The 22087-nt window shown below is 47.7% G+C and overlaps 1 protein-coding gene across 2 annotated transcripts; it reads left to right on the top strand.

The window, feature by feature from the left end:
* Window positions 1-1190: 1190 nt before the first annotated feature.
* On the top strand, window positions 1191-14202 carry CREG1 (cellular repressor of E1A stimulated genes 1; the record flags this gene model as incomplete). Of its 2 annotated transcripts, XM_084793341.1 has the most annotated exons (4): window positions 1191-1587; window positions 6262-6381; window positions 7515-7699; window positions 12335-14202. In XM_084793341.1, the coding sequence occupies exons 1-4, from the start codon at window positions 1234-1236 to the stop codon at window positions 12369-12371; spliced, it is 696 nt and encodes a 231-aa protein (XP_084649467.1). In that variant the 5' UTR covers window positions 1191-1233. The 2 variants fall into 2 exon arrangements, with proteins under 2 accessions (XP_084649467.1, XP_084649468.1); XM_084793342.1 differs by lacking the exon at window positions 12335-14202 and having other exon boundaries at window positions 7515-7703.
* Window positions 14203-22087: the final 7885 nt, after the last annotated feature.

Here is a 22087-nt window from a genome sequence, read left to right as displayed (position 1 = left end):
GATACAAGTGAGGGGATAACAATCAGGATATAATCTGAATAAATATTTTTTTTAAAAAGAATGTGAATACAGCCAGGTGTAGTGGTGCATGCCTGTAATCTCAGCACTCAGTGAGGCAGAGGCAGGTGGATCTCTGTGAGTTTGAGGCCAGCCTGGTCTACAAAGAGAGTCCAGGACAGCCAGGGCTACACAGAGAAATCCTGTCTCAAAAACCAAAAAGGAGAAGAAGAAGCAGAAGGGGGAAGTGGGGGGAGGAGGAGGAGGAGGAAGAGGAGGAAGAGGAGGAGGAGGTGAACAAGAGAGCGATGGGCTGGGGAGGCAGCTAGAGGCCGACCTCAGAATCTTCCAGCAGTCTTCCTTAGGCGCCTCATACCAATCCCTAGAATTAAGGGAAAGTCTGATTTTTATATCCTTTTAGAGGTGACAGGAGGTTTCAGCCCCATGATTTAGTTCTGCACAGACTGGGCTATGGAGAGGCGTGGCCCGATTGAGATCATAGGATGGGGTTTAAAACTTCTTTGTTCTAACAGCGGCCAAAGCTTAAACTGATGAGAATTGTAGGCCAGGCCGTTTGCACGCATTCCCTAACTTGCCAGGGAAGCAGAATGAAGATCAGAAAGGCTTGGAGGACCTGCCAGGATAATAAGGGCACGACACCACGAGTTTAAGCAAGTTAGAGGATGTAACAGATCTCCAGCTGGCAAGGTGGAAGACTTGAGAGGGGTAGTGAAAACTAACAATCTCCTACTGGCTTTTTATCTGAGGCCGCTCCCGAGCCAGAAGTTTTTAAGTTCCTGCATGTTGCTACTTCTGCCCTTTACTACATGGAGGTTTGCTTGCTAACAGTGAGTAAACAGAAAAGAGCATATAGAAAATTGGTTTTCTCTTGGACGCCAGACACGCACTAGAAAAGGTGATGCGTACGTGAAGAAGTCAGCCTTTCCCTAGCAGTGTGACTCTGGCAAGTTGCTAAAGTTCGTCTAGACCACGCTTATCTCCCTTTAAGTAAAACAAACAAAGCAAATATCTCTTTAGGGAAAATTCGCAATCTTTAAAGAGCAGGGGACAGGGCGGAGCGGACAGAGCACTTGCTTGGGGAAATTGGGCGGGTCTGGGGCCACGCCTCCTGGCCTGCTAAGCGCTGATTGGCCTCCTCGGAGGGGCGGGACCCTGACGGGCTGCAGTAACCTGTGTATAATTAGTTCGCCAGGCAGAGGCTCTGGAGACACCGAAATGGCTGTTCGTGATCCTGGGCCCGCGCGCTCCCTGTTGGTCGCCCTTCTGGTTCCCGCGCTGGTGGCGCTACTGGTGTCGCCGGCCTGGGGTCGCGGAGGCCAGGACCACGGGGACTGGGACGTGGACAGGCGACTGCCTCCGCTGCCACCCCGCGAAGACGCAGCGCGCGTGGCCCGCTTCGTGACGCACGTCTCGGACTGGGGCTCGCTGGCCACTATCTCCACGATAGAGGCGGTGCGCGGCAGGTCCTTCGCGAACATCATCTCATTCAGTGACGGTCCCCCAGGCGCAGGCAGCGGCGTGCCCTACATGTACATGAGTCCACTGATGCAGCTAGTGAGCGATCTGCAGGTGAGCGGGAGCGTCGCACGATTCCCCAGGCCGGGCACTGCGGGCCTGGCAGCCCACAGGCCGATCAAGGGAGCGAGCCTCTCAAGTTTAGCCGGCCACAGAGATCGTGGGTCTCAGAGATAAGAATTTTGAACCCAGCTCAGACAGCTGTCTTCTGGCTGGCCCTGGCTAGGCGGAGATTGTAGCCTCCCAGATATTGGGCAACTACCAGGAAGTTTCTACTCTCCCCTGATACCTGTCTGAGGGCTTGGGGGTCAATTCTTTGCCAGTACCAGGAACACTTCACACCTTTCAAAATGTCATGCGTCATCCTAAGGCACTGGCTCTGCATGAACTAGATACTTATTATTTACAAAACATACATAGTGTTGGCTTATGTGACTTCAGAGTTTCTCTTCCCTGTCTCTGCAGAACTTTCCTATCAGCTGTGGGAAGCTGATACACAACACTATGGTGGTTGGTTGGTTCTTTGGGTGTTCTTTGGGCTCCCTAAGCGTCCCGGTCCCAATAGAGATCTTTGGCTCAGGGTTCTTAGCTTGCAACTTGGGTGGAAAACAGCCTGAGAGGGAAGGGGCCATACAGGTGCCCAGAAATGGAGCCTGACTTGGTGGAGCTTCTTTGTGGCAAACCTGCTGGGCGAGGGGTGGGGGTGGGGGTGGGGGGGGGGCCACAGTGTAGTAGTAAAAGTGAGATGCGAGAAAATGATGTTTTAGTCAAACCCTTGTGTCAAATGCCGAGAGCCTTTCGGATGAACCCGTTTCCACTCATTGTTTCTCGTAGCAACTCTTAGAAGTGGGTTTGACTTAATCTCATTTTATGGATGACGATGTGAGGTAGAGTAATTGTGCAAAGTCTAGTTCACCTCAGATTCACCTGACTTCAAAGCATGGGCCCTCTGGGACCCACGAACCAGGGACCAGTTTCCTTTAGCCTACACAGGGGTTCTGTTTTGTCCTAAACGAGTTTAAATTAGTTACTACCTTTTAAAACTGCCACCGTAGGGCCTGGGGAAATAGCCCAACTAGTAAAGTACTTGCCATGTGGGCATGAGGACTTGTGTTTGAACCTCAGCACCCTTGTTCAGCCAGCCTAGCTGAGCAGTGAGCTTCAGACCCCAGGGAGAGACCTTGTCTCAAAAACCAAGTTGGATGCCTCCAGCTTCTGAGGAGTGACGTCCAAAGTTGACCTCTGGCTACATCATACAGTCATTAATATGCATGTGCCTGTAGTGAACCTGCTTGCACTCTCTCTCTCTCTCTCTCTCTCTCTCTCTCTCTCTCTCTTTCTCTCTCTCTCTCTACACACACACACACACACACACACACACACACACACACACACGGTAAATAATAAATAAGTAGAATTTGTACTCTAAAATTTTAAGTTTTTTAAAAGATTTATTTATTTATTATATATACATAATACATATGTAACTCTGGCTACATGTACACCTGCAAGCCAGAAGAGGGCGTCAGATCACATATGGTTGCTGGGCACTGAACGCAGGACCTCTGGAGGAGCAGTCAGTGCCCCTAACCTCTGAGCCATCTCTCCAGCCCTAAAATTTTAAGTTTCTAACTTTTTGTTGTTGTTGTTTTGTTTTTCAAGACAGGGTTTCTCTGTGTAACAGCTCTGGCTGTCCTGGAACTCACTCTGTAGTCCTAGAACTCATGGAGAGCCAGTTGCCTCTGCCTCCTGAGTGCTGAGATTAAAGGCCCGCACCACCACCGCCTGGCCCTAACTCTTCTTGAAAAGCACAGAAGACCTAGCAGCACTGACAGTGGGGTTGTGGCTGTATTTTCTAAGAAACAAAGGAAATAGAAGCTGCTGCCCCCTCCAGCCCACTTCACTCCTTTAGGGATCTGCTGCCCACATGCTCTCTCTGCTCCAGCAGTGACACGCAACTGACCCGCAGATCACTAGCAAGCCATTTCATCCTAGAACAATGCCCTCTGCTCCCCCAGGTCCCCACTGATGATTTTAATGGGGGGGGGGTGGAGCAGATTGAGGGTCACTGCTACACGTGTGATCTTATTTATATTTGTGAGGTGTCTAGGGAGCTGTGGTAACATCTTCACTGCAGGAAAGGGGGCACCGAGATTGAGAGATATGGGGGCTCACCTGTGACCGACAAGCTAATGGCCACCAGGAAGGGCTTAGCCAATACTGTCTGCCACTGCCCAAGAGTCACCTGCCGAGCTTCAAACCCTGGGTGTCAGGCCTGGGGAGATGGCTCATCAGGAAAAGACATGCAAATACCAAGGGTTGAGATTCCCTAGCACCCACATGAAAAACCAGCTGGACTGCCTGCAATCCCAGTGCTTGGCAAATGGAGACAGGGAGTCCTCAACAAGCTCAGGGTTGAGCAAAAACAAAACAAAAGGGGGGAAAAAACCCTGCCTTAGTAAATAGAAATTGATTAAGGAAGACATCCAGTGTCAACCTCTGCCTTCCACCCCTACATCTGCCCACATATATGGGAACACACACACACACACACACACACACACACACACACAAACACACATCACACACACACAAACACACAAACACACACCACACACACAAACACACACCACACACACACACACACACAGAGTAAAATAAACAAAACCTTGGGTACAGATTGGCCCCAGGAACCAGCACTTTAGTAAACTCTGTTTGGGGAGTTTGGAAAACACTGCTTGAGGACAGCCTGCAAAATCCAGTGTAGACACCTGAGCTTGGGTTTGAGCCATGCTTGCCTCCTCCCCAGCTCCTCCATTCCTCGGCTTTCCCGGTGCGCTGGCTTTCTTTATAATGTCTACGGCACCTTACATTCTCCCTGTTCTGTGTAGCACAGTCCTCTTAACCCCTGCCTTAATACATCTTCCTACTTCTGTCCTGATCTTATGTCCAATTTCAACCAGAAGCCAATTTCAACGGGAGAAGCCCTACCTGGGCTGTCTCCCTTGTTTTCTCTCTTGGGGAGGTAGGGGGCGTTCTCCTCCTTGCCTAACAGCTTGGAGACAGCAAATATTTTCGCTAGGGTTTAAGGTACGCACCACCATTCCAGCAAGATTGACGGTAGTGGCTGCCTGTGTGTGTGTGTGTGTGTGTGTGTGTGTGTGTAGGGGCTCTCATGGGCCAGACATTGGATCCTTTGGAGCTGAACTTACACGTGGTTGTGAGCCACTAGATGTGAGTGCTGGAGACCGAACGTGGGCCTTTGGGAGAGCAGTATATGCTCTTACCTGCTGAGCCCTTCCTTTTTGCCTGAGAGTGAGAGTCTCTGGGACTCTGGTTTTGATGGGTCTTTGTGAGGTGGCAAAGTTTCTCCACAAAAACACTTGAGGTGAATGCCTTTGTGGGTTTGCAGTTATCCGGAACAATGCTGGGTTCTGGGGAGAAATGAATGAAGCATCTCTTTGCCTTTGTGTTTTGAAGGCAAAAACAAGGATTCTCTTGTTACAGGAGGAATAAGCAACTTCTCCCTTTTTGAGATCACATGACAATTTCTGCAGTTATAAGATAACCATGTAGCATGACTCAGCTACTTTTTTGTTTAAGTTATGTATTTAGGGTGTTGGAACACCTAGGCTTTATTCTTGTTGTTGCTTTGTTTTTAATTAGAGCTTAACTCTGTAGATATTTCAGTGAGGAGTCTCACCAGCCCTGGTCTGGGGATACTTTCTTTATAATTCTGTTAAGTATGTAACTGATAAGAACAGATAGGCTAAAACATGCCCCATAGTTTGTTAATTTAAAACATGACAACACCTCAAGCCAGGCGTGGTGGCCCACACCTTTAATTCCAGCACTCAGGAGGCAGAGGCGCTGTGAGTTCAAGCCCAGTCTGGTCTATGAAGTGAGTTATGACAGTCAAGGCTTGTAGGCTCAATTTTCTTAACCAATATATTTTATTAACAACCTAGTATCTGAGCATACGTCACTTATAACCCGACTAACTGAAACATAGGAAATGAGGATTAAAGCACAATAACAAAATCTTAAGGATATCAGTTTCAAGGAATGATTCTCCTGTCGTAGTCAGCAGGATTTCTTCTGCTGGAACCTGGAGTAACCAGAACCCAGAACCTCAGCAGGAGCTGGAGCCCCAAAGCCTTCCCTTGAGTGGTTCTCTCTAGGAGCGTTTCAAAGTGGAGTGATGAACAGCCAAAACTATCCCAGGTCTCCAAAAGGCCCCGCCTCCAGTTCTGGGGTCATTTATATATCTCCTCCCAGAGTCTGTTCAAGGGATCTTTTCAGCTGCCAACAATCAAGCTCCCACATGACGTGTTTGGTCTTTTAGTGGATTAACATCACCTGTTCTCTCACAAGATCATTCCAATCCCGCATTTGGGGTCATAAAAAACAGGTTTATCTCTCCTTCAAAGGCTACACAGAGAAACTCTGTCCTGAAAAACCAAAACCAAACCAAAACAAACCAAAAAAGTCAAAAGAAAAAAAAAACCCACAACATGACACCTCTCCACCTCTTCATGAGGACTGGGACCGGTTTCCACCCATGGATTGTTTCCGCCCCCTCCCACCCCCGAGTGTGACGTGGCTTACAATCCACTGTTCGTGGAAGTATGATGCAGCTCCAGGGATAATAAGACTGCAGATCATAAAGTTTATACCTCTTCAGAACCCGTATTTCACATGGAAACATTTTCGCTTTTCTCTCTTCAGGAAAATCCACAGGCTACGCTGACTCTGTCTTTAGCACAGACTGTCTACTGTAGGAAACAGGGGTTCGATCCCCAGAGTCCCCTCTGTGTTCATATAATGATGTCCGGAACTGTGACCAAGGTAAGCAGTCACTCCATGAAGAGAAATGGGCTAAAAGAGCATGTTGGGACTAAAAACAAAGGAGGGGATCTTTGGAGAATAAAATGCAAGTGATTTGTGAGTGGGTGGATAAGAGTGTATTCTAACACTCAGTGATTCCAAGAAAAAGGGCCTGTCCGGGGTCCCTCATGTAGGTGCCCATAAGGTTCTTATGGGCCAAAGGGCCTATGCTCTGGAGCCAAACAGATGTAACATCTGGAAGGCTCTTGTGGAAAAACACTGTTGCTAAAAAACCATCTGCTAATCCAGAACCATTGCTCTCTAGTTTCACATGGGCTCCTTGTTCCCGTGTCTGACACCAACAGGAGTGTCTGTTACTAACTGTGAGTGCATTTGGACTGTTTGGGATAGTGCCAGAGAGAAGCGGTTAAACAAGGTTGCAGGTACTGGGTATGGTGGCACTGTGCCTTTAATCCCAGAACCCAGGAGGCAGGTCACCAGGAGGAGGCGAGTTCAAGGCCAGCCTGTTCTACATAATGAGAGTTCCAGGACAGCCAGGGATACGTAATGAGACCGGGTCTCAGAAACAAACAATGAAACAGGAAAAAAAAAAAAAAAAAAAAAAAGGTCTACAGAATGCCACTGGGCAGGTATCAAGTGTACCAATCTTATTACTGAGCCAGCCATTGGCATTCTGACCCTCATGACTTCCGGTTGGACATTCTCCATTGGTGCATCTCTGTGGGTGGTGTCCCACAGGGTGAGCAGGGGAATGACAAACGCTCCGGGATTCCACTGTGCTGCTTCCTGCACATGCATCTAACCTGTGCTGGAACTCTCAGGCCCAGGTGACCTAGCGGTGCTTCTGGGCCGTGTGCAATGGTAGTTCAGAATCATTGCTGAGTAACAGCCTTCAGTCCGCAGAGTGGCTTCTACTTTGTTGGGTGTTATTATATTACATGGTTGAAGTTCTCGCTTTCTGTTTTCTTCAAGGTTCCCGTCTGTTCTTGAGTCTTGACGATCGGGGTTTGCAGCTGAGTAGGTCCTCAGGCAGGGTTTGTGGTGCGAGAGAGAGCCGCAGTGAGCCTTCTTAGCAAAGGGCAAAGGAACAAGTTGTCAGAATGGAGACTGTTTATCTCTTGTTTGTCCTTCAGGTGAATGAGACAGAAGCAGACTATGCAAAGAATGCGTTATTCCTTCGACACCCTGAGATGAAAACTTGGCCTCCCAGCCATAACTGGTTCTTTGCTAAGTTAAATATAACCAATATCTGGGTCTTGGACTACTTTGGCGGACCAAAAGTCGTGACACCTGAAGAATATTTTAATGTCACACTGCAGTAAGTAATTATACATCGTTCATTTCTGCAGCTTTGCTGCTTTCCCCAGAAGCACTCAGTCTCCCAAGGCACAGACCCTGCTAGGATTGCCTCAAAATAATAAAAATACACGGGATTACAAAAGATGCCAGGCATAGTAGTTTACACCTTTAATCCCAGCACTGGGGAGGCGAGGCAGGGGCAGGAGGAATCTTAGTGAGTTCAAAAGCAGCATTGTCTACATAGCGAGTTCTAGGACAGACAGAGGGACATACTGAGATCTTCTTGTCTCAAAAAACAAAGAAAACAAAACAAAACCCAACCAACCTTCATCCCAGCACTCAGGAGGCAGAGGCAGGTGTGTCTCTTGAGTTCGAGGCCAGCCTGGTCTACACAGAGCGAGTTCCAGGATAGCCAAGGCTACACCGCCCTGTCTCGAATAACAAAAAATAAATAAAAAATAAAAACCAAACAAAAAAAAATCCCAACCAACCAAACAAAAACAACATATCTATAAAATAGTTTTAAATGTGTAATACAGAATTGGTAAGCTTTTGAATCAGCAGGACACACCTGTAATCCTAGTCCTTGGGCGGCAGAGGCAAAAGGATTAGGAATTCAAGGCCAGCCCCGGCTACACGGTGAGGTTGCAAGCCAGCCTGGGTCACAGGAAACTGTTTCAAATGAAACAAACAAGGGGGCCCAGCAAGGAGCCTAAAACTCTCAAAGTAGGGGAGACTAGGGACTATATTTTTGACGTTTACCACAAACCACAATTGTCACAACTGGAAGGATCTGTGATTTCTCTACGGCTGTTGGAAACAGTCACAGATACACTGTCGCTTCTGTGGTTTGTCATCTGTAACCTCTGTTGAAGGAATAACAAATTTCAGTTAGAGCTCAGTGAAAATGGGGGGCAAAATTCAATCCAAGTCATTGACCCGTCTCGGCCTGGGGCCTGGCTGCCAGGTTGAGGGCCAGTGTTAGGGCTGTCCTCATGGGACTACAGACAGAGTGATGACTTGGGATAACTCTTCCTAAGATCCAGACTTGGTGCTCTGGACCGTGCTTTCACGTCTGCGTCTGAGCAGGTGCCCTGTCCTGTCAGCAACACTGTGGGGGAGATGTGGTTTATTCCTCTAGAGATAATGGAGTTGAGACCAGAGGAGCCACTCAGAGAAAAGCAAAGAAGCTCAACAACGGGGCCCTGGGTCTTGGGTGCAAATTTCAGCATTGCAAAAATAAGAATAATAAAACTTACCAATGGCTGGAGACATAACTCAGTAGTCCACGGCCCTGGGTTTGATCCCTCACCCAGTATTATCTTGTCTAGAAATAGAGGACAAGCCGTGTCTAAAGATGGACCAGGGCAGGAAGAAGGGGGTGATCAGATGTGGAGTGAGGTCAAGGGTCAGAGGGCAGAATGGGAGGGACTGGAGTGTTTCCTAAGCAACACTAGGATCTTGCAATATATGACCTCTGCAAGCCTGAGCGGTGATGGTGGCAACACTAAGAATAGCAGCTGGAGTCTGCTGAGCATGTTTTACTGGCCGGTGCTATGCTAATTGCTTCCTGGGCTTAGCTTAGGTTCTCCCCACACCCCAGTGAAGCAAGCACTGAGAAATGAGGGCCTTGGTTAATGCCTTTCTGCCAGGAGGTGGTAGTGCTGGGATTCAAAAGCAAGGCATCCCAAGGGGCTCCCCCTCCGCTCCCCTGACTCCTAGCCAGGTGATGTAGCTGAGGCTGCCTCTCCAAGTTCATTTTTTAGTTCACTTATTGGATGTGATGCTTGACAGCTCTGTGAGGAAATGGGTGAGGCGACTAAGATAGAGTTGACATGTCAGATGTAGGAGAAGGGGTGCGGTAAAACAAAACAGCCGCTCCATGGGTGAAAAGGGAAAAGTTTATTCCGATCTGCCAAGGCTGTCTCCAGGGAAAGCAAGGAGAATCGGCAGGGGAAAGATTTCCAGCATTTAATAGGAAGGAGAGAAAGCGGCTTGTGAGCTGGGTGAGGCTTGAGTGACGACTGAGGTAGCTCAAAGCCTAACACTGACCTTGCGAAGTTCCTAGGCACCACAGTCATATGTTAATGAGAGCCACACGGTTTTTTTTAGCAAGCTGGAACTTTCTTCAAGCACCCCCCCCCAACCTGAGGAAATGGCAGCTTTTGTCTAAAAGCCCAACCATGGGAAAAGGAATTTCTTGTCGGTCCAGACAACCCCCAATTCTACGCTTAAATTCTTAGTGCTTATGTATTCCTTGTTTTATTATTATATTAGGGGACAGCCCATGTAAACTGCCTCCCACCACCACTGTGTCTGCAAATTTTATCGGCAAAGCTCAGGGTTATTTTGTTCTCTTATTTCTGTATCCCGAGCAGGGCTGAGGGTGGTGCGTGGCCCATAGCAGGTGTTTGCAGGAGGAGAGGCAGTTGCTGATTGTCACCTGATTGAAACAAACACTTTCAGAATGTCAGAGGAAAGAATCCAGTCATCCCAGCATTGATTGTTCTGCCATGTCTGAGGGAGAAGAGGCATGGGGATGCTGACCCTCCTCTGGGCTGGCCAAGCACCATCCTTTATAGCACCGTGGAGGTAGCAATTGTGAGATTATTACCAGGCACCGCATTAGCAAGGAGAGTGACAGTAAGAGTGATGGGGCCTCGCTGTGAGTTTACCTTCCCGGGACATCACAATCTCTGAAGTGCAGTTATCTCCGTGTAAATAACATGCCCTGGGCAGTGCTTACTTTAATAACAAAATAAAATTATGTTTTCCCATAAGTCTCTGCTCCGAGTGAGTAAAATAGAGGCTCCCACTCTGTTATTGAAGACGGAGTAAGTGCTATTCTGCAGCTCAAAGATAAGACAGAACCTTTGCTCTGGTCCTTAGGGGAGGATGGGAGGCCAGGGCAAAGTATCCTTGCATCCCCACATCCCCGCCTTGGCAGTAAACTGCCCTGTCCCCAGATGCCCCTGGCCACCGGTTGTCACTTCAGACTCTGTGAGTGAGACTTCCTCTTATAGCTCCACACTGCCCTTTGCTGCCAGAACTGAGTCACAGGCTGGGGAGCGTGCAGTTATATCTGTGAGGAGTGGGGTCTGTACATTCTCAGGAACCACTAATGGGGTCCTCGTAGCCTGCTGGAGTCTCTCCATGTTGGAGTCATGTTGCTTGGCTTGTCCATATCAGCCTCAGAAGATGCTGTTTCTCTAAATGTCACAGAGCCTTCTGCAGCTGATGGCTGCATCACTTAAATGCCTTCCTGAGAAAGAGTCCACACAGGGACCCCTCGGTTACAGCTGACGTGAGACACAAACTAAATGTATTGTTGTTGTTGGGTTGCTGGGCCAAGCCCGTCTGCTAATTTGCATGCGGAGTGAAGGTGTAAGCGTCCTCATCCTGGAGGCAGCCATCCTTGGAACAGCATTACCTCCTATCACCGCAGCAGCAGCAGCAGCAGCAGCAGCAGCAGCAGCAGGCTTGGACCAGGGTTCACCTTATCACCTGTAGCTCACTCACGTGTCTCCTACCAAGACAGACACCGAGAGAGGTCATGAATCACACACTTGAACCTTTACCTGGTGGTAGATTTCCTGGTTGGATGGTAACTCCAGCTGGGCCAGAAAGACAAACAAGGTTACCCCCTGGCTGGGCCCAGTGTCATTGGCCGTCATTCATCTCCTGTTCTAATAGGCAGAGCCCTTTTGTTTTGTAAAGGTTTTGGCTCCATTCTCCCTTTGTAAGAGAGAGTCTTGTGTATCCTAGGCTGGTCTAGAACTCTCTATGCAGCCAAGGATAACCTTGAACTTCGAAAGTCCTGACTTTACCTCTGGAGTGCTGGGATTACGGATGTGAGCCATCTTGCTGAGTTTACCAAACCCAGAATTTAGTGACTACTAGGCAAGGACTCTCTCAGCTGAACTACAAACCCAGCCCTGTTTTGTTTTGTTTTGAAATTTAAGCCTTCAGAAATTCTTTTTTAAATGAGAGCCTGGGAGCTGCCACAGCAAATGGGTCTGTTAGCATCCTTGTGGCATTTGCTAAGATGTCAGGTCATACATGGAGAGGAAGGGAGCTTGCTAAAAAGGCTTCTTGGTCCCTGTCTGGCACCAGGACTCGGGAGTACTGAAATTAACTTAAAATCTCTATAGTCTTTCCTGAGAATGAATGACCATTTAAGACTGGCCAGTCCACGCTGGATAGCAAGGTCGTGATAAAAGGAGACTGCGGTCTTGTGGCCATTTCTTCTGCCTTCCTTCTCTGCTTCCTGCTTCCAGCAGCACCATGTTGGGCCAGAGTCTCTGGAGGTTCAGGACCTCCGTGGTCCGTCACAGCCTCTATGAGGAGGGTCTGGGGAAGACTTTGCCATTGTCCGTGGGAAACAAGCGGTGGTTCCTGTCTATGGTGACCGTGAACTTGGGATCTGCATTTGCTACTCCTGTCTTTATAGTAAGGCACCAGCTACTTAAAAAATAAGGATATTTAACCCACCCTTTTAACAGGATGAAGGTTTAAGAGATGTGATCTGAAAACTGGGTTAAACTCTTGAACTCTTATAACTAGATACAATTGTAAACAAACTAATGGAAAAAAAAAAAAAAGACTGGCCAATGCAGCTAATGAGATAATTGCTTGCCTCTCTTTCCCTTTGCAGGTATGATGAACAGAACCACATCAGGGAAGTGTCTTAGATGACCTGTGCGCACTGACAGGGCTTGGCGCTGCTGTCTGGAACTTTCCAGGCTCCCAGCGGACTCTGCCTCCTGTCGGTCGATTTGTTTACAGCGCGTGATCAGTTCCTAGACTGGGTCTCTTGGAAGATGTGGTTGCTGGATTTAAAAAATGTATTTCGAAGCCATTCGTTATAACCAAGGAAGTCTTCTTTCAGCTGTTCCCGGTGGTTTTTCCTCAGTGGTGCCCATAGATGGGCAACATATATACCAGGTGTAGCTTGCCCACTGGGACTGGGTGCTTTATCCTGATGGTCACTGTGCATGGAGGTGTGCCCTCCTCGCCCAGCTGCCTCTGTCTGACGCCTGGGCAGAGAGGCCTAGAGTAGGTAGGCCTGGGTAGAGCGTGGGTCCCAGCTGCAGATTACCTGTGTGAATCCTTCAGAGGTGGCCAGTGATGACCACAGATGGAGTTTCCTATTCATGTCTGCTTGTGTGGCTGACCCAGCACAGGCAAAACTGTGTCTTCTGGACAACTCTCCAAAAGTCTTACTTTTTTTTTTTTCCTTTTCCTTCTTTCTTTTTCTTTTCTTTCTTTTTTGTTTTTGCAAGACAGGGTTTCTCTTGGATAGTCTTGGCTGTCCTGTAATTGTTTTGTAGACCAGGCTGGCCTCAAACTTACAACGTCTTACATTCTAAAGTCATAGTTACCCAGAACAAAAGAAGTCAAAAAAGATTTTCCTGCATTCATTTATTCATTCTCATTCTGAGCAGACAGTCTATTCATTCTTCATCATTCAAAACATACACACATGGGCTGAGGGTGTGGCCTGCTTGCTAGAGGGCTTGCCTAGCATGCATGGGGCCCTGGGTCTCTGTCCTCAGCACTAAATAAAGAAACAAACCCCCCCTCAATGATATATTTTTATTTGCATGAAAAGAGGATTGCAGGAAAAAAGTAATTTTGTATATGTTGGATTCCTTTTTTTATTTTTATTTTTATTTTTGGCTGGCAGATTTAACCCAGGCACCAACCTCAACCCAGGCTCTCTTCAGAGGTTCTCTATCTCGAAGCTCCTAGTGATGCTTCCTGGGCCATCTGTGGGGAATAACACGGTAATGTTGCGTAAAACAAACAAGCCCCCAAAACCACGATTCTGGGCTAGAGGGATGGCCCAACATGTAAGATCATAGACTGCTCTAGCAGAGGACCTGGGTTCAGTTCTCAGGGATGGAGTCAGGCAGACACCCTTAACTCCACCCCAGGAAATCAGACACCTGTAACCTCTGAGGTCACCTGCACTCAAGTGCATGTACCCCCACATAGACACACACATACATAGAATTTAAAATAATACACTATCTTAAAAAATGATGTTTCTTTTCTTTCTTTCTTTCTTTTTCTTTTTCTTTTTTCTTTTTTCTTTTTTTTTTCTGAGACAGGGTTTCTCTATGTAACCTTGGCTGTCCTGGACTCACTTTGTAGACCAGGCTGGCCTCGAACTCACAGAGATCCACCTGCCTCTGCCTCCCAAGTGCTAGGAGTAAAGATGTGCACCGCCACCACCACCTGGCAAAAAAACCATGTTTCTTTAGAAGAGGTACTATTTAGTTCTATTGCCTGTATTCATGATCTTGGATGATATAAGATTCTTTTAATGAGGTGTGGGGCTCAAGCCACTGACTCTTTAAGTAGCAAGAAAAGTTAAATATAAGCCATTGTGTTGGGAAAATAGAAGATAAACTCAACACAAATCCAGCGAACAACTTCTCAAGGGAAAAAAAAAACCCGATTCAACATAAGAATGTTGTTATTCAAATTAATAATTAAAAGCATTATTCTAGCAAGGTATATTGGACTGATTTCGGAGACATAGACGTTGCTCACGAACCTTCACTGTGCACTGCTCAGTGTTCTGTTTAGCTGCACTTCTAAGTCAGCCACTGGTTGGTCCGGAACTTGGGAGCAACCGTGTACTTTTCCCCATTGGCAGGGAATGCAATGCATCGCAGAATTTGGAAATGTCTGAATGCAGGTTTCTCACAGGCTGCTGGGGTCCAGCATGCTTGGTAGAACTGGGGTCAGGGCACCTCCCTAGTTTTCACTCTTTGCCTTCTTAACTGACTTCTGTCTTCAACATTTGGCAACATGGAAAAACTATCCATACTCAGGTGAGATCCAGCTATCCTCCAGGGAGAAGTCAGCCAGCGCTTAACAACAGGCTTTGCACATTCTTTTATAGTTGAACTTGCAGACCTTCTGCATGTCCACAAGGGGGTACCATAGACTACCGTTAAAGCAGATCAGGGTTGTGCTTTGATTAGGAGGTTTTGTTTTATTTCTTGTTGTCTCTAGACTGTGTAGCCTAAAGTGTCCTCTGACCTATGACCCTCTTGCCTCCATTTCCTTAGTACTGGAGTGACAAACACACGCATCCATGCCCAGCACAGTACCACTTTCTCACATAGCCAAGTTATTTTAGCCAAATGTCACCATGATAGTGACACTAGCATAGGCAGTTCAGCAAGGACAAGAGGTGAGATGAAGGCCTGGTCTCAAGATGGCCGCTGGTGGGCCTCACACCTCACCTGCTGCAGATAAGAGACTGAGCTCAGGTCTTAGGTGGGATAAGGTATAAGTGAGAGCCGTGCCCCCAACAACGTGTGGCTCCCGATAAAGAACATGGTAGTAAGAGGCCATGGCAGAAGCCGGTGAAGCTGTAGAGACCAAGTGATTACGTTTGGCAGATGTTTCTCTGGCCATTGCTCTGACCAAATCAGGACCAACAATCAGGCAACCTGTCTTCTAGTGCAGGTGCTAAGCCCTGAGGATCGCGTCGGGGTGGGGACCCATTATGAACAGAGGCATGCTTCGGTGAAGCCAGAATGCTCCGACTGGAGATGGCCAGCATCGTGTGCCTTTCTTAGATGTATTCAGAGAGTCACAAGGGAGCTGAGGACTGCTTTCCTGGGATGGCATGTTCTGGAGCTGTTTTAGTGCTGAGAAAAATAATACTCTGTGGGAGTTTATTGGCCAGTATTTAGTGGTGTTTTCCGAACTCTTCAAAACAGATGTTCTGTTTGTTTGTTTGTTTGTTTTGAAACAGGGTTTCTCTGTGTAGCCTTGGTTGGTCTGGACTCCCTTTGTAGACCAGGCTGGCCTCGAACTCACACAGATCCGCCTGCCTCTGCCTCCCAAGTTCTGGGAATAAAGGCGTGCTCCACCACACCCGCCTGATGTTCTGTAGTTTCTTCTGAGAAGATAAATGATAAGTTTAGAAGAGGATACGGAGCAATTGTTTTCTCAGTTTTTTGCTTTGTGTTGTAGGATCCACCTGCCTCTGCCTCCCTGAGTAGTGGGACCAAAGGCTTGCACCACCACACCCGACTTCTCGTGGTTCCTTCTAATCTTTGATGACTTGCTTTAATGTGGTCGGGTCATGCTGAGTACTGGCCGAGTAGCCTGACTCTGCCATGCTGTCTCGAATCTGCTACATTCCTAGAAACTAGAAATTGTTGACAAGTATAACTCAGGAGTAGGCAAAGGATCTGTCTGACCTGAAGAGAAACCATGATATTCATAGGTAACAGAATAGCTACAGAGTCTTCCTCATAACTGCAGGCTCGGGCTACAAAATAACCATCTGCACAGTGTGTGTGTGTGTGTGTGTGTGTGTGTGTGTGTGTGTGTGTGTGTGTGTGTGTGCTGGGACTCTGCTGCTATCACAGGGACACAAATCAAAGTAATTTAAACAAAGTGGAGGAGTTTGCTGTTCTTAAAATAAAATAGTCCTTCAGAATAGCATCTTCTCGCCTGGCTTGCTTGTTTTCACTGCAGCCAGCAATTCTAACAAAGAGGATGCGTGCTTCACAGCTGGGTCCTAGTCATCCCTGAATAAAAAGCACTGTGGCTGGACAGGGGGAGCCCTCAACCACTGAGCCTAGGTCCTGTGTCTGAGGGCGGGGCATCTATCCTTTGTGGGGGTGCAGCTCACTGCTCTGGGAGCCCTGAGGACTTGGAGAGTTTTGAAGGATACTCCAACTGAGCAGGTAAAGACTGGTGGCAGTCACCAAGCTAGTTTCTTTCATCTTCCTTCTCCGTTGTTTCTAAACATTTATGTTACAGAATTTCCAAGAATGTTGCAGATTGTTTTTAGGGATTCATATCAACTAATAGCCCAGGGGCCAAATGTTACAAAGGTCAGGATACTTACTCTGTGCCCAGTCTCCCAGGGCAAAGCACTACTGTGTTATTTGAATTGACAATTTTTAGGTCCTAACATAGAAAATAGTAGTTTGAGCCGATTAGATGACTTGGTGAGTAAATGTGCTTGCTGCCAAGTCTGATGACCTGGAACCCGTGTGGTGGTACAAAAAATTGTCCTGTGCCTGCCATGCGCTATGGCATTTGCAAATCCCCCCCCACCTTATTAAATAAATATATTTTTTTAAAAAGGTGTTCTGCCAGCTGTTTTTCTTCTTTGTGAGTTGTCAGCTTATTGTCATTGTCCAATGGTCCCTCTGGGAATCACTTTAATTTACCTTCTGATGGCTCTAGGAGTGGGACTCTCTCATCCAGGGGTTAAGAGCTGCTCTGTTAAGAGTCTCATAAGCTCAGACTTTGGAGGGTGTTTCAAACACATTCACTCACAGTCCTTAGCTGGAGTCTCCAGTCCTTCCACAATAAACCCTTACCTGGCTTACTCAACATCTATCCCATGTGTGTGTGTGTGTTGGCATGTACACAACTGCACACACACACACACACACACACACACACACACACACACACGTGCACACACACAAAAATGAAATTTTTAAAAATAAATATTTGATGGATGGTAGCAGGGGAGTTTGACCAAATCAATTTCTCCTGAGAATTGTAGTCTAACGTATTCCATGCAGGTGCTAACAGTCAGCTAATACACACTCCTCATTTGTTTTTGTTTTTTTTCCACACTCCTTATTTGGTCACCAAGGGTCATCTGTTAATGATCTGCTTCTCTTGGATTCATCTTTGTCTGATTTTTGCACAGGCTGCTATAACAAAATGCCAGACACTGGCTGGTTAATACACAGAAATGTATTTCTCACTATTGTAAAGGCCGGAAGTCCCATCTAAAGCCACACAGGAACTCTGGACTCACAGGGACTGTACTGGTGGTAATTTCCTATGCTAGGTGCCTTTGCACCTGTGCACAGAATCCTAGAGAAGGCCAATAAGAGAGGGGAACGTTGGGCAGTGAAGCAGAAGGGCCCGGTGTGCTGTGGAACACTGAGCAGGAAGCAGCTCAGCTAAGGCTGGGAAAACAGACTAGACTGCCGGAGCCGAGGGTCCTGACCCAGTTTGTGCCGACCGCATGTTTTCTTGGCGACGTCTCTATTTCTTTGAGCTTTTGGGTATCTGTAAAGTGCGATACTTCACGGGACAAAGCACAAACTAGCAAAAAATGCTCAAATCATTTTGCACCCTTCCTGCTGCTGTACTGCTCACCACTGTTCCTAGTGCCATCATGCACTGAGAGTCTCAACAGAGTCTCTCTGTGAGCCTTTGGGTGTATAACCTTGCAGAAAGAAAGTTAATCTTAAAATCACGTGTGCTGGCTCTGCCATGGGGCTAGGTCAAGTGCTGGCTTCAGCCTTAGCCAGGTGGTTCATCTGGACATGTGCCTTCTTCTGAGGGAGCCACAGAAGGATAATAATAATAAGGATGATACTACTATTATTAAATATTGCTTAAAAGAAAGGTAATAATAATAGTCCCCTCCTCCTTGTTTGGTAGAAAGAATTCAACTTACTGAGCACGAAAGACTGAGGCAGGTGAATCATGGGTTCCGAGTCAGCCTGGTGTATAGTGAACTTGCCTCAAAACAATGTATTTTTCAAGCTAACACACACACACACACACACACACACACACACACAACACACACACACACACACACACACACACACACACACACACACACACACACACACACACACACACACACCACATGGGAAGCTACCTGATAGAGCGACCGTTCAGTAAACGCTGGCTAGGCAAGTCGTGTTTCTTACTTCACCTATCAGTTGACAATGTTGAGTTTTCGCAAAAGTAAAAGTCACAGCTGCTAAACCGGCTCAATTTTATAATATATATTCCTTAGGAACAAGCCCAAGAGATGGGTGGGACACTAATGATTCCTACCCCCCTCGCCCTCACCCCCCTAATTTCATGGAAATGCTTGGATACCCAAGCGCCTGGTTTGCGATCCGTGCACACGGTTCCACCTCAGATCCTATAGCTTTGATTCAAAAACGCAACACTAGAGGTCCCTGCGGGTCCTTTAAAGAAATACTTTGCCTCGCGTCTTGTTTTTAAAGGTTTGTGGTGTGAAAGGGGGGAAAAAATCGGCAAGGGCCATGTGTTTGGAAAAGCCTGTTTTTCACAAGTAATCCCTTGACATCCTTGGGGGCAGGAGCTGTGAGCTCTGAAGCCAGACTGTGTGTTCAAATCTCAACACAAACGCTTAGCCTGCGCTCAGCGGGACTAAGTCGAGGAGGACTGGGCTAGATGGTGGCTTTTGTTTAGCTATCGATCAGGGTGGGAATGACCCAAGGACCTTACACAGATGGTAAGACCAGCGCAGAAGCAAGGAACCGAACATTTTAAAGAAAAGATGCGACAGTGGGAGGGTCCCAACAGTCGCATGTGTAGTAGTGACACACTCCCCTCACTGTGAGTCCTACGGAAGTGGGACAGTCCTAAGAAGCTAAACCGCCGGCCCCAATGCGGTGAGGTGGGGGAGGCCGGGCTGGGGGTGGGGGCGGGGGGGGGGGGAGGAGACTTGGGAACTGCAGTTTGACGTAATGACCGCTAGAGATCGCTGTGGAGACTCACGGAGCTGCTAACTGGGTGGTCCTTAGACCCCTCTGCCCCGGATGGTAGAAGATTGTCCCTTTGCTGGCAGACCCTCTGCTCCGTTGGAACTGCGTCCTCCTTTTTGTTGTGATTATCATCTTTCCTTCCCTTTAAGGAAACTGCCATCCTCAGAGAGGCCGAGGGTCTCTGACCAGCAGTATCCAGAGGTGGAGCCCGGCAGGATTGTTCTCAGCAGGGACCTATTTGTGCCGCCTCCCCGTACCATATCAGGTTTGACAATCTAGCCCTTCCTTTTGGGGATTGACAAAAAAAAAAAAGAAAAAAGAAAAGAAAAAAAAAAGGGAGGGGGGAGTGCCCCGCGAAAAGTCAGAAAATCTCCAGCCCCTTCAGACCCTGAACAAAGCTAAACATTTCAGACCCTTGGAACAAAGTTAAACACCTGCATGGCATCTGGCACTGTGCCGGGGACAGCCCAGAGGAAGCTCACATCGCCAACCTTTGCCCCAGCTCAAGGAAGGTGCCAGCTGGTGGCACTGAAAAGGGACTGGGAGGCGAGAAGAATTATACTCAAATACAGTCCCTTCAGGGGCACACAGAGACCCGGGGAGGGAAAGTGACTTTCTTGTTTTGTTTTGTTCCAAGTCACACAGCAAGTGAAGGGCAAAGTTCGAACCAGATGCCAGGATGGTGCATCCCATAACAACAACTGGGTCTGTGACCCCAATGGAGGGGAAGACCTTCCGGGAGAATCAGAACTGGGCATGAAAACAAGGCGAGGGCCAGAGGCGAGGGACCGAAGTAACCCACTGTCTGCAAGATATTGTAAACTGGTTCCTCAGCGCCCTGGCCTCTCAGGGTTGGAGCTTTCTCATTTCAGAAAATGACTTCGTGTGTTTGCTTAGATGCCTCAGAGCTGACATTAGAAGGCTGAACTCATCGCAGAAGTGGGAACTATCTGTTCATAAGGAAGAGGAGGCAGGCACTTTGAGTCTGCCTGGGTCCTCAGAAAGAATTCAAAAGAGGAAGAGCACAGGTCCCTACTTGAGTGTGGTCTACGTTCCCTGCAGGACTTACTTACTTACTTACTTGTCTTGTCTCCCACCTGCCACAGAAACCACGGCCCACTCCTCATTCCCAGCGTTTCTAGAAGATTCTTGCCAGAGCCTCTGTGGCTAAACAGTTAATGATCCTGTGGCATCCCTTTCCCGGACAGTGATGGCAGTTACTGCCTCATCTGAAACAAGTGAAGAGAACCAACTTTGCCCAGCGTCCTGGGATTATAGACACATAATGCAGAAAACCTGATTCGAGCCTTGCTTTCTTTTCTGCAAGCAATGCAGTAAGCTGGGTGTGGTTAGCACATAAGGGACAAAGAGGTTCAGATGCCTCTTAACTTGTCCAGACAGAGCCAGTCAGTAAGTCCTCTAAGCCGAGTAGGCCCCTCCAAAGCACGTGTCCTCCCACTACCATGAAGCACCAGCATGCAGAACACTTGACTTCAGGTCTTGTGATTTGGTCATTTGCCAGCTTTGTGATATTGTGTAAAATCTCAATTTCCTTGACTATAAAGTGGAAAGTGCACAGCAGTAATGACCATCTTCCTAAGCCATCTAAAAAGGTTAAAACGACAAAACTGTGAAAATGACGGCAAACAGCAGGTACCTCTCCAGCAGGGCAGGCTCATGGCCAATGCAAAGTGTCAGGCTAGCAAGGGCAGCATTTTTGTTGTTTCATTTTTCTTCGAGACAGGGTTTCTCTGTGTAACAGCCTTGGCTGTCCCAGATTCTCTTTGTAGACCAACCAGGCTGGCCTCGAACTCACAGCAATCCGCCTGCCTCTGCCTCCCAAGTGCTGGGATTAAAGGCCTGTGCCACCACGCCTGGCTGGGTTTGGCTTTTTTGAGACAGTCTTGAACCCTGGCCTAGTCTCAGACCTACTGTGTAGCTGAAGATGGTCATAAGATTGGAACCCAAGTGCTGGGATTTCAGGCCTGTGCCACTGGACACAGCAACTGTTAAATTCTAAGTAAACAGGGGCGGCAAAGATGACTTGGCGGTCAGAAGAGTGTGTTGCTCTTCCACAGGATTTGAGTTCCCAGCATGCATCTGAAGCAGCTCACAACTGCCTGTACTTCTAACTCTAGGCAGACTCAATGCCTCTAGCCTCTTCAGGCACCCTGAAACACATGAGCCCCCCAATACACACACACACACACACACACACACACACACACACCCCTAAAGAAATAAATCCTTTTTAAAAATTGTAGGCAAACAGCCCCTGAGTTGCCTTACCTGACAACCTCATCACAATTATAAAAAGATTGGGGCTGGCATGTGACTTAGTAGAGTGTTCGTCCAATGTGTAGGAAGCCCTGGGCTTGAGTCCCACTCTCCACCCCCGTAAACTGAGCACCGTGGCACACCTGTGAATTTGGGGAATAGAGACAGGCCAGCCAGACATTCAAGGTCATCTCCAGCTACATAGTATGTTACAGGCCCAGCCTGAGCTACTATCCAAAAAGAAAAAAATATATAGACCCAGGTGTGGCGGCAGAGGCAAGCAGATCTCTGAGTTTCAGGCCGGGAGAATGAGTTCTAGAAAAGCTATACAGAGAAACTATGTCTCTATTTATAGATAGGTAGATAGATAGATAGATAGATAGATAGATAGATGATAGGTAGGCAGATAGATAGGTAGACAGACAGACAGACAGACAGACAGACAGATCTCGTTGAGGAAAACAGTTTGCACTAGCCTCCCGCTATTTGCTGGTTTCCCTCAGCTAAGGACTGTGGACACAAGCCTGGGTCACTACACTGGGGAAGGTGCAGGAGAGGCCTCTCTGCGGGAGAAGCCTCAGGCAGGGTTG

This window comes from Acomys minous (genome assembly GCF_964271855.1).
Source record: "Acomys minous genome assembly, chromosome: 1".
NCBI classification, from domain to species: Eukaryota; Metazoa; Chordata; class Mammalia; order Rodentia; family Muridae; genus Acomys; species Acomys minous.
Note: the sequence above shows the minus strand (reverse complement) of the source record. Positions and strands in the feature narration are given on the sequence as shown.